Below are 17,663 nucleotides of genomic sequence, written 5' to 3'. Positions count from 1 at the left end.
GTGCAAGTCCTGTGTGCAGTTGACACAAAAATTTGCATTTTTTTCTCAGATAGAAGGCGATACATATGGTGCGTTCGAGGGAAAGGGTTTCACCAAAACTGTCCGAGTTGTTCAAGGTTCCTAAATAATATGAGAGTGCATGTAAGCTAAAGGAGTTGGAAAATTACATAATATTAGGGGAATAGATGAGAATTAGTAGACGGGCAATAGTAACTGGGTTACATCAAATGGTTTTTTTAATCATTCTACCTTCCCTCTCCTGAGTTGTGTACTGCAAAGAGTAGTTCTTTGGTAATTTTAGGATACTTTTTGAAGTGGTATACTTTTTAATGATGTCTGAATCTGTTAGTTTGCTAATGTAAGTCTAATTTCATATGTTTTGAAATCTTTTTCCGTCGTTATGATGGATAAATGATGACGTTTCGTTCCAGCAAAGTGGTGTGACACATATTTCAATAAAAACTTAAATAATATAGTAAATCGAATCATCCGAGTGCTTCTAACGATGCCCAAGAGACGTCTGCATCGATAATAACAAATATCAAGTGTCGAAACTAACTTACACACCACTTTAGCTAACAAAAATACGATGAAATATAACTGTCCGACTTTGCGATTGGCCGTCAAAATTCTGACTTTTTCCACTCTATTGTTTATTGCGCCGCTTGGGTACGATTTTTTTCATCGTTCTTTTTGCATGTACTTCGTATGAAGGTGCACCAAGAAGATGCAATGAAAAAAAATCATTGTTATCAATTCTAAGTACTCTAAAATCGACCACAAAGTCGGACGCATGCACATTTTTTGAGCGTCCGGATTAACTTTGGGCCCAGTGTATGCACCAACTATACCTTCATTATTGAACAATTTAGGGTAGCATCTATCGATATCGTGATGAAATCTACTGAACAATGCCTGATCCACATCACAGCGTATCTGTTGCTCATCCACCTGGATGCCTGGTGCCTTTGCAGAGGGCAACTCGTAAGCAACTGTGGTTCTAAATCTGCAATGCAACTTTCCAAACAACGAAACCCTGAGCGTTCTCCCTCGAGAAAAACTTTCCCATCAATGGTACGATAGAGGCTGTCGAGACCCGTTTTCCATTCGAATAGTTGGTCCGTACACTGAAGACAACGATCATCCGCTCGAACTATAACGGTGTTTGAGTTCCATCTCGTACAAGGGACACATTCAACCGTTTCCATTTGCATACTTGGACTAATGCACTTCGAGCACGAGCGGACTGACAATTCCGGTAGGTGACGTTCAACCGATCGAACACCGTCACACATCGATCGCCGGTGACGTACCGAATGCACGTTTTTCAAACTTCCTCTCATAGGACAATACTAGGCAAGGCGCTGATACTCTCGATCGAAAAATGGTACAACCAACAAAGAACATTCCTGCTGGGTGTGTCCGCTTGGAAGGATCATGGAGGCGCAGGCTCGATCACCCTCCAGGCAGTCTTTGGTGAGGGACCGGGCGGAACGCAGTTTCCATAACACGATGAAACGCACATATGGTAGTAGAACCCATCTACAGGACATACAATTCAAGGTAAGTTATAATATCCTATACCGGAAGACAATGTACTTGCTGCTTTCACGAATCTACATCCTATTACCTGCCGCAACAGATACTTTTTCATAGTCACAACCTTCCAGTGCTACTGATTTCACAAAAATAGTCTTACTGTCCATTACAATTCAACCAGCATCAGATTAGCTATGGTTGACAGTGTGGTAGCAAATTATATTCAATATCCCCCCAAGGGATGAACCCATTCGAGTAGTTCCTTTAATAATCTCCACTAGATGTTATGGACCCAATTGAAAACCATAGGATTTATTGAAACATTTAAATTGTGCTTATAAGAGATAGCGTATCACATACATATGCATCTGCATGGATGTGGGTGGGCATGTACTAATAGTATTGATGCTTATTTATTAGCCATTTGTATAATTTTATAAGAATGTATAAGTATTATAAGAAACGTGTTTGTTGGCAAAATAGTACTGCTTTACTTGAATAGGAAATTTAAAAGGACCGGAGTATGTGTATAGTAGTGACCATAAAAATATACAATGTAAACGAGTATTGCGGTAAACGCAACGCTGCATTTAACGACTTATCGTTGCAGTGGTCTTTCTCGCACAAGAAACAATGCTTCGTGTCCAATCCTTCGCACACGTTTTCCATGGTGTTGTCATCTGATTCACAACCACGCAATACTGAAATTGAACATGATTGCTAGTACTACCGAAAGCATGTAAAAAATCGTTGCAAACATACCTTTTCCATCGACTTCCTTCGCAAAGCATCGATCATCTTGCTTATACCGTTGACAATAGCTCGCCTTCAAAGGACTTGCATCCCTGGAGCAATTGTTACCCACTTTCTCCGAGCTGCACTGTATGCACAATCTCCACGGGTTCCGGTTGCACGAGTTCCCGGTGCAGGTGACGCAAGACTGATCCGTATCTTCCAAACACTGGCTTCTATGAGGTTCCACCAAATGCGAGAAGCAACCTCGGTGAAGTTTTCCATCTAAAGTAGAATCATTTCGTGTTATCTGAGGAAACACTTTGAAGGGCACCTTTCGTTCCTACCTTCAACCCGAGAGTAGCACGGCTCGTTAAGGTACTCGCAATCCTGATCGAACAGGGAACCATTGGCGCATTGCGGATCGCTGGATTCGCACACGAGACAGTGTGGTGGCATCAATGTGCTTCCGGAGTTCCCATTGCAGCCGTCCTCGTTGCATTCGACGCAAGTTTTCTTTTGGTCACAGTACAAAAGTCCACAACCCCTGCGAACTGAAGAGGTGTTGCATAAGACATGAATTTAAAACGGATAACAACTTTAACTTACTTTCTTGTTCAGTCCGATCCTCAAAGCAGTGATCGTCCAGTTTTTCGCAAAACTTCAGATTGGTCGCATCGTTCTGCGCCATCGCGCAATCTGCATTCGTTAGACTACTGCACTGGTAACACGCGACCCATTTCGCACTGTTGCAACCCTGCTGGTCGCACGTATGGCAAGATCGGCTGAATGGGCTGCGACAATTATCCTGTTCTGCCAGGGAAAGATCCGTCAGACATCCACGATGTATTCCCTTCTGGTCGGGGGTCTTTCTGTAGAAACAAACGTCGTCAGGGTCTTTGCATAGCTTCGACACTGTGGTTCCATTCACACAGCTCGGGCCGCTGTCCGAGTGACACTGTTGACAATTAGCCGGACTGAAGAGGCTTCTATAGGAGTGATGATTACACGCTTGACCAGTGCATTTGAAGCACATTTCCGGATCTGTACACTGATTGCCCGAAATACTGGCAATGCATCCGCGAACAACTACATATTGAGATAAAGTTTTTTAATTGAAACGGAAATGCTTTCACGAATCGTTACCTTCGTTATCGACTTACAGGATTGTTCTGCAACCATGGTGAAACACCCTGTGTCCTGGTAGTCCACACAATACTGCAACCTGTCACTGTTTTGCTGTGTACTGGAACATTCTACGCTTGTTGCGTTGCTACACTGGTAACACTTTGGCCATGCTAGATTATTGCAATCTTTCCCATCGCAAACCAGACAGTTGTTATTTACATCACACTCTTCCGAAACGATATCTGAAAGGCATCCCCTTGTGAGTTTACCTTCCGAAAGCTTCATGTAGCATCGATCGCTGTGATGTTTGCATTTCTGCCCTTTTTCTTCCAACACGTCACAGCTTCCTTCGTTAGAGCTACACTGAAAGCATGTGTGAGGATGCTCCAACTCTTCCCTGGATATTGAATTACATCCAGTACTATTGCATGCAACACATGCGTTGTTATTGTTGCAGATGGCATTTCTATCAGTTGTGCAATCTCTAGTCACTTTGGATGAGAAAGATATAAGTATATTCTAAGGAACTTCAACAGCTACTACTACTAGCTACTTACGAACATCATTGACAATTGATGCGTAGCAAAAGTTGGTCTTGCTATATGACGCACAAAATCTCAGTTTGTCAATTGTCAAGCCTCCGTTACACCAGGACTCAGTTGAACTATGGCACCGATAGCACATAGGCCAGACCATCATATTACATCCAGTTTCCTCGCAGGTGATACATGACTGATTTGTTTCATTTTGGCAGGGTTCAAGAAGATCATCGTTCAGGTTCGAAAAACATCCCCGTATAAGGTTATTTGCTGTTTCAATAAAAGTGATGTCTCACAAAACTGGGAATAAGCAACCACTTCAGATCTCTTACCATTGTCCACAGCTGTATAGCAACGGTCGTTTTGCAGAGGGCATGATTTACTCTCGGCATTGCCCAGAGCACAGTCAGGACTATCGGCCGATGAACATTGTTGGCATTTGATATGGACAAGCGATGCACCGGCAGCTTTGTTGCAGGAATCTTCCTCACACAAGTCACACACTTCGGCATCGGTGCATATGTCGACTTCGCTTCCGGCGTCAGTCTGGCAACCTCGCTCGACCTGATCATTGATAATTTTGGTGTAACATTTGTCCTGCGAATTATACGCCTTACAAAACGTGGATTCAGCGTCTTCCTGTTCCTCAGCGCAAGTTTGGCTTGTGGAAGATTGACACTGATGACACTTTCTCCACAGATTGCTATTGCAACCCGACTGTTCACAGACAATGCATGACTGATCGCTTGAATCAGAACATTTTGCTTGAACCGACTCATCCAATGTGGAGAGACAGTTGCGTGTCAAAATTCCATCTATAATGATATAGTCCAGGTCAGAATTACGGTATCGAAAAGTTTTCTCACTAAACTGGGATTAAGGAAACACATGAAGATGTCTTACCATTGTCCACAGCTATATAGCAACGATCGCTGTGGAGAGGGCATGATTCACTCTCAACATTACCGAGAGCACAGTCAGGACTATCGGCCGATGAACATTGTTGGCATTTAATATGGGCAAGCGATGCACCGGCAGCTTTGTTGCAGGAATCTTCCTCACACAAGTCACACACTTCGGCATTGGTGCATAGGTCGACTTCGCTTCCGGCGTCAGACTGGCAACCTCGCTCGACCTGATCATTGACAATTTTGGTGTAACATTTTTCCTGCGAATTATACGCCTTACAAAACGTGGATTCAGCGTCTTCCTGTTCTTCAGCGCAAGTTTGGCTTGTGGAAGATTGACACTGATGACACTTTCTCCACAGATTGCTATTGCAACCCGACTGGTCACAAACGATGCATGACTGATCGCTTGAATCAGAACATTTTGCTTGAACCGACTCATCCAATGTGGAGAGACAGTTGCGTGTCAAAATTCCATCTATAATGATATAGTCCAGGTCAGAATTACGGTATCGAAAAGTTTTCTCACTAAACTGGGATTAAGGAAACACATGAAGATGTCTTACCATTGTCCACAGCTATATAGCAACGATCGCTGTGGAGAGGGCATGATTCACTCTCAACATTACCGAGAGCACAGTCAGGACTATCGGCCGATGAACATTGTTGGCATTTAATATGGGCAAGCGATGCACCGGCAGCTTTGTTGCAGGAATCTTCCTCACACAAGTCACACACTTCGGCATTGGTGCATAGGTCGACTTCGCTTCCGGCGTCAGACTGGCAACCTCGCTCGACCTGATCATTGACAATTTTGGTGTAACATTTTTCCTGCGAATTATACGCCTTACAAAACGTGGATTCAGCGTCTTCCTGTTCTTCAGCGCAAGTTTGGCTTGTGGAAGATTGACACTGATGACACTTTCTCCACAGATTGCTATTGCAACCCGACTGGTCACAAACGATGCATGACTGATCGCTTGAATCAGAACATTTTGCTTGAACCGACTCATCCAATGTGGAGAGACAGTTGCGTGTCAAAATTCCATCTATAATGATATAGTCCAGGTCAGAATTACGGTATCGAAAAGTTTTCTCACTAAACTGGGATTAAGGAAACACATGAAGATGTCTTACCATTGTCCACAGCTATATAGCAACGATCGCTGTGGAGAGGGCATGATTCACTCTCAACATTACCGAGAGCACAGTCAGGACTATCGGCCGATGAACATTGTTGGCATTTAATATGGGCAAGCGATGCACCGGCAGCTTTGTTGCAGGAATCTTCCTCACACAAGTCACACACTTCGGCATTGGTGCATAGGTCGACTTCGCTTCCGGCGTCAGACTGGCAACCTCGCTCGACCTGATCATTGATAATTTTGGTGTAACATTTGTCCTGCGAATTATACGCCTTGCAAAACGTGGATTCAGCGTCTTCCTGCTCCTCAGCGCAAGTTTGGCTTGTGGAAGATTGGCACTGATGACACTTTCTCCACAGATTGCTATTGCAACCCGACTGGTCACAAACGATGCATGACTGATCGCTTGAATCAGAACATTTTGCTTGAACCGACTCATCCAATGTGGAGAGACAGTTGCGTGTCAAAATTCCATCTATAATGATATAGTCCAGGTCAGAATTACGGTATCGAAAAGTTTTCTCACTAAACTGGGATTAAGGAAACACATGAAGATGTCTTACCATTGTCCACAGCTATATAGCAACGATCGCTGTGGAGAGGGCATGATTCACTCTCAACATTACCGAGAGCACAGTCAGGACTATCGGCCGATGAACATTGTTGGCATTTAATATGGGCAAGCGATGCACCGGCAGCTTTGTTGCAGGAATCTTCCTCACACAAGTCACACACTTCGGCATTGGTGCATAGGTCGACTTCGCTTCCGGCGTCAGACTGGCAACCTCGCTCGACCTGATCATTGACAATTTTGGTGTAACATTTTTCCTGCGAATTATACGCCTTACAAAACGTGGATTCAGCGTCTTCCTGTTCTTCAGCGCAAGTTTGGCTTGTGGAAGATTGACACTGATGACACTTTCTCCACAGATTGCTATTGCAACCCGACTGGTCACAAACGATGCATGACTGATCGCTTGAATCAGAACATTTTGCTTGAACCGACTCATCCAATGTGGAGAGACAGTTGCGTGTCAAAATTCCATCTATAATGATATAGTCCAGGTCAGAATTACGGTATCGAAAAGTTTTCTCACTAAACTGGGATTAAGGAAACACATGAAGATGTCTTACCATTGTCCACAGCTATATAGCAACGATCGCTGTGGAGAGGGCATGATTCACTCTCAACATTACCGAGAGCACAGTCAGGACTATCGGCCGATGAACATTGTTGGCATTTAATATGGGCAAGCGATGCACCGGCAGCTTTGTTGCAGGAATCTTCCTCACACAAGTCACACACTTCGGCATTGGTGCATAGGTCGACTTCGCTTCCGGCGTCAGACTGGCAACCTCGCTCGACCTGATCATTGACAATTTTGGTGTAACATTTTTCCTGCGAATTATACGCCTTACAAAACGTGGATTCAGCGTCTTCCTGTTCTTCAGCGCAAGTTTGGCTTGTGGAAGATTGACACTGATGACACTTTCTCCACAGATTGCTATTGCAACCCGACTGGTCACAAACGATGCATGACTGATCGCTTGAATCAGAACATTTTGCTTGAACCGACTCATCCAATGTGGAGAGACAGTTGCGTGTCAAAATTCCATCTATAATGATATAGTCCAGGTCAGAATTACGGTATCGAAAAGTTTTCTCACTAAACTGGGATTAAGGAAACACATGAAGATGTCTTACCATTGTCCACAGCTATATAGCAACGATCGCTGTGGAGAGGGCATGATTCACTCTCAACATTACCGAGAGCACAGTCAGGACTATCGGCCGATGAACATTGTTGGCATTTAATATGGGCAAGCGATGCACCGGCAGCTTTGTTGCAGGAATCTTCCTCACACAAGTCACACACTTCGGCATTGGTGCATAGGTCGACTTCGCTTCCGGCGTCAGACTGGCAACCTCGCTCGACCTGATCATTGATAATTTTGGTGTAACATTTGTCCTGCGAATTATACGCCTTACAAAACGTGGATTCAGCGTCTTCCTGTTCTTCAGCGCAAGTTTGGCTTGTGGAAGATTGACACTGATGACACTTTCTCCACAGATTGCTATTGCAACCCGACTGGTCACAAACGATGCATGACTGATCGCTTGAATCAGAACATTTTGCTTGAACCGACTCATCCAATGTGGAGAGACAGTTGCGTGTCAAAATTCCATCTATAATGATATAGTCCAGGTCAGAATTACGGTATCGAAAAGTTTTCTCACTAAACTGGGATTAAGGAAACACATGAAGATGTCTTACCATTGTCCACAGCTATATAGCAACGATCGCTGTGGAGAGGGCATGATTCACTCTCAACATTACCGAGAGCACAGTCAGGACTATCGGCCGATGAACATTGTTGGCATTTAATATGGGCAAGCGATGCACCGGCAGCTTTGTTGCAGGAATCTTCCTCACACAAGTCACACACTTCGGCATTGGTGCATAGGTCGACTTCGCTTCCGGCGTCAGACTGGCAACCTCGCTCGACCTGATCATTGATAATTTTGGTGTAACATTTGTCCTGCGAATTATACGCCTTGCAAAACGTGGATTCAGCGTCTTCCTGCTCCTCAGCGCAAGTTTGGCTTGTGGAAGATTGGCACTGATGACACTTTCTCCACAGATTGCTATTGCAACCCGACTGGTCACAAACGATGCATGACTGATCGCTTGAATCAGAACATTTTGCTTGAACCAACTCATCAGTGCTGGAAAGGCAGCCTCGCTCCAAGTGGCCGTCTATATTACGATAGTAAGATCATAGCTGTGATTCAATGAAAAGTTTGTGTTTAGATGAATGTTTTATCGCAATACAGAACTTACCTGCAACTCTTGTGTAACATTCAACATCGCAGGTTACTACGGTTGTTGTATGATCCGTGTGTTCACAAGCTTCTCCTTCATAATCTGTGCTGCAGCTAACACAATCTTTGTAGCGCCTCAATGTGCTTTCATCGGCATAGTTGCATCCATCACCGGTGCAGATGGCACACATAGAGCTATCTTCACATGGGTCTATATCAATACCAAGATCAGTCACACATCCACGATTGACGTCGTCACCAACAATTTTGGCGTAACACTTCTCTTCAATATAATGAAATCCATCACAAAATTCTGCAAAAAGTTCGGTATCTTCAGGAGCTGCACAACTTGGTTTGTCCAACTTAGAGCATCGGTAGCATCTTAACCATTGCTCTACGTTACAACCTCGACCTACGCAAGATACACAAGACGCATCTTCCTCATTCTGGCACTTGTTCCTATCCTGTTCAGAAAGTGTGGATAGACAGTCCCTCTCCATGACTCCGTCTAGAAATACAATTTAGGTGAAGAGAATATTATCCCACAAAACTAAGCTTCAAAAGCAAAGTCATACCTTGAACTCTTGTGTAACACTCATCGATTAGGTTATCACATTCTTTAGCTTGATCGTTGGTCGCTTTTTCACAATCCATAGTATCATCAGTATCTGAGCGACAGCGCAGACACATTTGCACCTCGAGCAAGCTATTCTCTGACTCTACGTTGCAACCATCTTCTGAGCATACGAGACAGTTCTTGTTGTCTTCACAAACCTTGTCAGGCAGGGTGAGCTTCGAAGTGCAACCCCGTTCTAATTCTTGATCCAATATTCGTGAAAAGCAGCGATCGTCGGTGGTGAAGTGTGGACAGAACGATGCCTTCATCGTGGTGCTCATTGACGGTTCTGTGCAGTCATTGTCAGTAGATTTCTTACACTGAATGCATCTCAACAAGTGGTCGGTGTTGCAACCAGGTGCATTACTGCATGTCACACAGGTAGCATCGTTCGAATCAGAACAGATTTCCTGTTCTTCCGATGGCAGTGTCGATAGACAATTTCTATACAGAACGCCATCTTATTTGAAAGGAGCGATTTTTAGAAACTACCTAGTACCTTATTACGTTCATAAGCTGATCTTATTTACCTTTGATGCGCGAAAAGCATTGATCACTTGATTCGGAACAATCTGTGGCCTCCAATGTTCCCAGTATGCAAGAATCGCCATCTTCTTCCGAGGAACACACCAAACACTGGCTTGCAACTAGATCTTCTGCCGACCGACATTCTCTCGACAGCCGTAACACATCCAGATCTGTTTACGATTGTTTTGTGCCGATTAATGATTAATAATGGATTAAACACTACAGAGCCTACCTTTGACCACTTGAGAATTGCCATAGGAGCTATCATCCGGGAGATACTGTGGACAAAACCGTGCTTGCTGCTTATCAGAACAACTGTCGTGCAACTGTCCACTATCATCGCACTGGGCACACTTTACCCAAGTGTGACGGTTGCATTCATTTTCAGTGCAAGCTATGCAGGAACTGTCTGCTCCTTGTGAACATTGCTGGCGTTCTTCGCTGGATAACAGCTGGGATAGGCAACCACGATCCACCACACCTTGAAATGGTTCCGTTAAGTGGGTTCACTACGCTCGTATTTTAATAGCCGTCACTTACCATCTGCTATCCGAGAAAAGCAACTATCAACTATTCCTCCGGTACAGTTTCCAACGAGTTTCCGCAGTCCCTCGTCACAACCTGTCTGCGTGGAGTTGCATATCAGACACCGATTAGCTCCGGAAGTACCTGCAATGCGAATCATACGAAGTATAGGTAAAGTATCGGTGGGCTAACAGAGTTATTCTTACCAACTGTGCTACTTAGAAGAGAATCGAAGAAGCAGCACCAAAGTACAACCCTCTTCAGTAGGCTCCACATTTCCAGTACACCTTGGACGAGCTGCACAATTAAACTGAAACAAGTGTCTTCGGTGAGTGAGGCTTATATACGCAAGTGACTGATTTTTATAACGAGGAATTAAAGCGACTTTCTTGTCAGCAATATAGCATTGAGCACCTGCACAATGAGTCAAACAATTATCAATACAAATCAGCACAAGCTGAACCAGTGCAATACAAAATGAAATCATTTACTGTTGATCAAAGGGTTTAGCTTGTTTTGAATGATACAGCGTTTTACAGCTCACCTAGCAATCGGGGCAGTGTATGTAGAACATCAAGAATGATAGCCTACTGCAGAGTATTTGATGTAGAATAGCAAAACCCACAAGTGGCAACACAAACGGGTTAGTAGAAAAATCATCACTTTCTAGGATCTACCAGAATGAAAGTTGTCGCGTGGATGTTTGTAGTAGGCACGACCAGTCGAGGGGTGCTGGTAAAAGTAGGGGAAATCGCTTTTTCGCATCAGAAAATGAGCGCGAATCACAACAATCCTCGAAAAAGTATGTTTTCGACCGGAAAGCGATTTTCCCCTACTTTTACCAGCACCCCTCGACTGGTCGTGCCTACTTCGAACATCCACACGACAACTTTCATTCTGGTAGATCCTAGAAAGTGATGGATATTCTACTTACTGGTTTGTGTTGCCACTTGTGGGTTTTGCTATTCTACATCAAATACTCTGCAGTAGGCTATCATTCTTGATGTTCTACATACACTGCCCCGGTTGCTAGGTGAGATGTAAAACGCTGTAACTAATAATTTGCCCAATATCAGTGATGTGTCAACGTGAAGAAAAGTTTGAAAAATAGGATGCTTACAGCGTAGTACATAGCGCTTAATAAATGCTTGCCTTTATAACAAAAATGTGGTTATGCACCATTGCTTGCACCATTTCTTCAGAGGACTGTTTTTGGACCATCTTATCGAAAGTTGCGGCACCCTCAGTTTGACACTTTTTCGCGAGTTTTCTTGCCCAAAAAATATCTCGAATCCAAAAAAATATAGCTGGGTAGTTCATTTTGAATGTTCAAAACCACGAAGCGGATCTTCGCAACGATGGTCGTTCCGATCAGAATTGTTGCAGAAGTAATAATAGTTTTGATTACGTCATTGTATTATGTACATATCTTAGTATACACAACGCTATACTTCTTCTTCTTGGCGTAACGACCATCTTTTGGACATATCTGCCCCGTTAAGGGCTTACAAGACTTTTCCCATATGTGTACGGGGATAGTAGTGATGGGTAAATTCGAAAAAAAATCGGAACCGCTTCCGAATGACTCCACCAATATCGGAAGCGGCTCCGTATGGTAGGTGCAATACTTCGAGCTCATAACCGTTCGGAGCCGTCCGGAACCGTCCGGAGCCGCTAGTCGGCAGCCGGAGCCGTCGGCAGCCGGAGCCGTCGGAGCCGTTGGAGCCGCTAGTCGGCAGCCGGAACCGACTGGAGCCGGAGCTGTCCGGAGCCGTCCTGAGCCGTCCGGAACCGTCCGGAACCGTCCGGAACCGTCCGGAACCGACCGGAACCGACTGGAGTCGGAGCCGTCCGGAGCCGGCTCCGGCTGCCGAATCGTGGGTTTTACTAAGCTGTTACTGGGTTTTACTAAGCTACTGTTTACATTCACGTGTTGTACTTTTTCTTAATCCTAAGAGCATGTTAAACCAACTGAATACACGACTTGCGTTGGATATTGAGAGAGTCAGTAGTTCTCCTGCAGTTAATCCGCATATCTACATTATCTAATCGATCACGTGAGTACTGGTTGTAAATGTTACAAAAGTATTACTCAATCTGTTATAATCGCAATAAACCTGGGGATAAGTGTCCATTTGTAGCAACACTTGAAGTCAAAAGCAAAGCAAAAAGCCAATCCACTCGAACTCGGTTTTGGATTAGATCCGCTACAGCATTTGTCGATGCGATTGACATTATGCAATCATTTTAATTTAGTAACGTGATCTCGGTCAAGAAGCGTTACTGTGGTTAAACGACAATGTAACGCCAATCTCATCGATCTTAGATCATTTTATCTATACAGCCAGGCCTTATATCAGGTTTGCTAGGTTATTTAAGATAGTAGTGTAACAAATGAAGCAGTCGCATTTAGAAACAAAAACAAGAAACCTTCGCTAGATGCAAATGTCATACCTGCCAAATTGAAATGATGTAATCCTGCGCACTATCGGATGGGGATATTTCAGCAGACATATCACGTTACAAAATATCCCCCACTCGACCCGATATCGACTGTCAAACGGCCGTATCCCGCGAGTTACAAAAACAAATCATACTTATCCTTTTTTCCCCGCCGCTTATTGCGTTTGTCAAAGAAAGCTTTTGAGAACTATCTTTTCATCTCACCGCTTATTCCGTATCTCTCATTCTCTTTCATCCGTCTCTTTCCCGCATTTGTCAACTGTGTGCTGTTTGGAAGGAACCCGTCTCGCTTGCACGAACACGCGTCATTTTCCGAAAACATTTTCCTACTCGCCACGAAAAAAGAGCGAATGACGTTGACGCGTGACATTTTTCCTTCATATACGTTTACTCTCACACACATACAAAAACACACATACACATGTTCTGATTTGTGTTCTCTCGGAAAAGTTTCCGTGCTTTCGCTCTCGCTTTCACCCGCTCGGAGCGTCTGCTCGCACGCCAGTAGGTTTTCCACGCGGAAAAGCTACACAAACTGCCTTCGTTTGGCTGCGTCCCTTTCGCACCGGATCCTGCTCATCGCTCCAGTTGCTCGGAAAAGCGCTCGCAGGCGCCTCGGCGTTACTCGCACGCCAGAGTAGCCATGATGAATTTTGTCAGTTCGAGGTGAAACGTTGCTGGCAAAGCATACTACGGTACGGTACCGCTCGGTAGCTAGGGTTCCTAGGGATATTGGAGGAGTAGCAAGGAAGAAAAAAGGCCAGCCCCCTCCCCCCCCATCCAGTGGAGATAAAGGCAAACGCAGGTTCAGCTTTTCCAAGGGCAGCCGACGCCAGCAGACGGACGACCCAAAAGCGCGATGGCGGTGGTGTGGCTTGTCCAAATCGGAAAAGGTTTCCGAAAGTGTCTTCGAATCGCACCGATACACGCAACGTTGGAAGGGAAGAAGGGCCGTAGTGCTGGAGTGTGCTGGAGTGCGTGGAGATGTGTATTTACAGCCTGCCCTTTTACCAGTGCGAAGTGGCAATAACCTTCCTATCGTTTTTTTTTTGTCTTTTTCTCATCCGTTCGCCTCTTTTCCTTCGCCCATTCGAAAGTGTGTGCAATCGTTCGAGTTTTCCCATCCCGCGGGGTGGAAAGGCGAAAAGTGTGCGTACGCCCAGGAAGATATCTAGCATATTCTGATGGGGGAGGTGGGTTGTGTGTGGTGCGATAAAAGGTCGGGATAGATCCGACTAGAGGAGCAATACAAAAAAGGCAGCGGGTCTTCGAACACTATCTAATCTAAAGTGTGTCCAACAATCAGAAACTCAAACGATGAGAGCCACCCCTCCCTACATGGCAATGAGGGTAGTAGTAATGGTAGCAACAGTGAGACAGTTTGTCGATAAGCTGAAAGCACGTAATGTGAGGTCCAATCCCCTATTCAGTGGTGCCCTTTTCGGTAGATCCCAAAGGATACAGGATCCAAGTCTGCAAGCGATTTCCGCAAGTCGGTCTGGATGTCGCACGATCGATCCAGAGCTTCAGGTGCCGGAGTCGGAGGTCACCAGAAGTTAATTCCGCTAGGATCCGTCGTCGGTTGAAGCACAACAAAACGCATCGCTCTATCGCGCTCTCCCTCTCTCGCGCTCTCCTCAAAGGCTCCACCAAGCGACGCACAAATAGTAGAACGGAGGCTAAACAGGCTCCACCGCTTTCGCATACCCCGACCGTTTGACTTTGAAAGCTGTGTCCCTGTGACATCAGGCTCAGGCCCTTTTGCTGGCGTGGGAAACTTTCCTCGCGCAAACTTCAAAAACCCCAGTATTGACAACTCTCTTCGCGGCTGAAGCGCGAATGAACTTTCACGCACCCTCCCCGTACTCCACTGGGGGGGGGGTGGGGGTTGCGCCAATATGAGCTCGTTATATCGTAGGTGCTTATTTTTTTAACTTCCATTTCTTGACCACATCCTATATGTGCCTCCCGTATGCGTGTGCGTGTGTGTGTATGTTTGTGTGTACGTGGAAAACATCTAGAGAGAAAGAGCGATAGCGAAGTGGGTATATTGTGGGTGTGAGTCCGGTTGGCATCGAATTTCCGTGAGATTTGGGACCGTCGCGGACCGCTCGGGAGCATCCCTGAAATGAAAACCCAGCGTGCGCTAAGGCGAAAGGCGAATTGTCTACCATCATCATTGTCGTCGTCGTAATTATCATCGAAACTATCGCTTGCTGTCAAGTCCTGAAATCGTCGACGCCTAGTTGGAAGGTGAAGGTGTCACCGACCGCCGCTTTCACCCGTCCCGGCCGTCGCCGTCAGCGTCGTCAAAAGGAAAAGTGAAAAATGTGCTTTCCCCACTCGCCGCGGTGTGCCCTGGTGCGCTGGAAAATGGAAGTAGGGCAAGGTGGCAGCAGCAGCAGTAGCAGTACAAGTAGCTCCGATAGTACAGGGTGCCTCAGAAGTCATCGTGTGTGAGAGTGTGTAGGTGTGTGTACTGGTGTCGAAGGCTTGCTCCGAAGCTCTCACCTCCAAGAGCGCCTAGTTCAACCGATGTGTGTTTGTGTTTGGTCCTGCCGAATCCTGCCCTCGGAGAAGAGTGGAGCTTTCACATCGCTTGGTGGTGTGTGTTAGCGTTCATTGTCCCGCTTGCGTTGGTGTGCTTGGGAAAGAAAGGCGACGGTGACGCGGATGTGTTCTCCTCCATTCGTGTGCAAGTCTCGACACACCGACGTCTACGTCTGATCGACTGGAGCGGAGGAAAAAAGGGAATGGGAAGGGGGGCCTTTCCCTCGTTTGTCCGATCCTCTCCTGTTAAGGATGATGTGCAATATTTGTGTATACACCCCTTGCGCGTGCTATACAGGAGCAGCCAGCGCCGCGCCATCTCACAAGGATAGATAGTCGGTGTCAGTCACTGGGCGAGTGTATGTGAGATGTGGCCAGCAGGCGCAGCAGTAAACGGGCTCCCTCGGCCGTATGACGTGCACGGTGGTGAGCCGTTGCGACGGTGTTGGTGCCCTTTTTGATGTACCAGCAGGCCATCTTCTACTAGGCCACGGTAGCTGAAGCTTTAGTAGCAGCTACTGTACGTGTCGTGTTCGTGCCCCGCGTCGACACATTGCTTCCCGTGACAATTAGTGTGCGGGTGTAAGTACGTATGCGCCTGGCTCTGCTGTCAAACGCCAAAAGGTAGTAAAGTGACACGAACGTACAGCGAAGTTAAACAGAAAAGTGGACCGCGAAACCCTCTTTAATCACGTCAAACCCCGCAGGTTAGGCTGGTTTGGCTGATGGCGAACGTCGATTAGAGGCTGGTGGGCTTTACCGAATGGCGTAAATTATGCGGAAATTTGTGGATCATTATTCCGTGCGGTTCACGGGTTTTCCGATTTGCTGGCGAAAGGGAACAAAAAGGAGCATTTGCATGTGCCACTGCCTTCATCCAAACGATTCGCGGATGTGGAAGATTAGAAAGGGTACAATTTCGAACCTGCTCAACCTTACGATAATCTCAAAAAACAAATGGGATGTGTCGGGAATGTTAACCACGCAAGGGAGGGAGTTAATTTTGTTTCAAGTTTTTTACATTAGCTGGTGTTGTAGCCTTCAATTCACGTGGAAACAATTTACCTTATTCTAAACTAAACATCTTATGATAAGAAGAATCACCAACAGTGTTCGGAGGTTTTAAACGTCCAATTTCCTCAACAAAAAATTTCTTCATACGGAAGGTATCACTTTTGCTTATGTATGGTTTTGATTCGCTTTGTAAATTGTTAAAAGCTTAGCATATCGTTAACCAATTTTAAGAAGCGAATTATCGCTTTTTGTTAGAGCAATAACACGGAAATTGTATTTTGAATTAGAATAAGGGTTCAATGAATTTCAAAAATTGTTTTACTGCTAGAATGTTTAAACTACAGAATGTTCAAGTCATGTCGACAGTTTTTGGAATAACTCAGCGCTGCAGTACTGTTCATTCGTCATGAAAGAGTAATTGGTCAAACAATAGTAAAATGGTGAATAAACTAGTTCGACAGGTTCTCCGTTTTCCGGATTCGGATAAAACACGATAGGTTATGCTTTGAAATTGAAATTTAGTCCCATCAGTCCAAAAACCTACTGATTTTGAAAACCTAGTCGTAGGATAACGAATTAAATGCCCTTGTGGAGCCAAATGATGATGTTTTTTCATCTTATGAATAGTTAAAACTTTATTACCCCAAGATTTATGCTTGTTCTGTTATTCAAACGAGAATCATTTAAGTCTTACATTTACCTATAAATCAAAATTTTCATATTGTTTGAGATTTGGCAGCTCGTAGTTTACCAATACAAAAAGCATGTAGTATAAAAATTAAAAAATCGAGAATTACTTTCGTTTAACCGTAAATTAAATAATTACATCCATTAATTTCAAGTGATATTCGCAATAAATGATGTTTTTTGGGGGTCCGCGACAGCCGAGCGGTAGTGCTGGTTAGAAAAATCGGCCCATGAGCGCCGTGGCTTCACCACCACTTCGACGGCGTGGGTTCGAATCCCAACCGAGATCGGACCCCCTCCTCCTGTACAAAAGAGGACTGTAAGAGTCTCGTAAACCCTTAACGGGCAGATATGAACAAACAAGGTCGTTACCCCAAGAAGAGGAAGAGATGTGTTTTTAATATCTTCAACGTTCAACCCTATTACGAACAATTAATAGATTAGTATACCAAGTAGTGTTTTCAG

At 45.0% G+C, this 17,663-nt stretch overlaps 1 protein-coding gene across 1 annotated transcript; it reads right to left on the bottom strand.

The window, feature by feature from the left end:
• Nucleotides 1-2,046: 2,046 nt before the first annotated feature.
• LOC131285533 (uncharacterized) lies at nt 2,047-10,760 on the bottom strand. Its single transcript, XM_058314391.1, has 16 exons — nt 10,691-10,760; nt 10,500-10,628; nt 10,192-10,440; nt 9,391-9,720; nt 8,835-9,323; nt 8,331-8,750; nt 5,984-6,466; nt 5,413-5,895; nt 4,842-5,324; nt 4,271-4,753; nt 3,957-4,208; nt 3,435-3,890; nt 2,881-3,360; nt 2,626-2,825; nt 2,302-2,581; nt 2,047-2,240 (listed from the first exon to the last, which is right to left on the bottom strand). Exons 1-16 carry the CDS (start codon nt 10,758-10,760, stop codon nt 2,047-2,049), a joined length of 5,481 nt encoding a protein of 1,826 aa, XP_058170374.1.
• Between the last annotated feature and the right edge of the window lie 6,903 nt (nt 10,761-17,663).

This window comes from Anopheles ziemanni, chromosome 3, assembly GCF_943734765.1.
Source record: "Anopheles ziemanni chromosome 3, idAnoZiCoDA_A2_x.2, whole genome shotgun sequence".
Lineage (NCBI taxonomy): Eukaryota > Metazoa > Arthropoda > Insecta > Diptera > Culicidae > Anopheles > Anopheles ziemanni.
The sequence above is the reverse complement of the archived record's forward strand: the minus strand, read 5'-3'. Positions and strand labels throughout refer to the sequence as shown.

Excerpts from the sequence above, each read along its gene's own strand:
- LOC131285533 (XM_058314391.1), bottom strand. The coding sequence starts at position 10,760 with ATGTGGAGCCTACTGAAGAGGGTTGTACTTTGGTGCTGCTTCTTCGAT. Across the intron at positions 6,467-8,330 it reads TAGTCCTGACTGTGCTCTCG|ATGGAATTTTGACACGCAAC; the intron begins GTAATGTTGAGA and ends ATATCATTATAG. Across the intron at positions 3,891-3,956 it reads ATCAATTGTCAATGATGTTC|TGACTAGAGATTGCACAACT; the intron begins GTAAGTAGCTAG and ends TCTCATCCAAAG.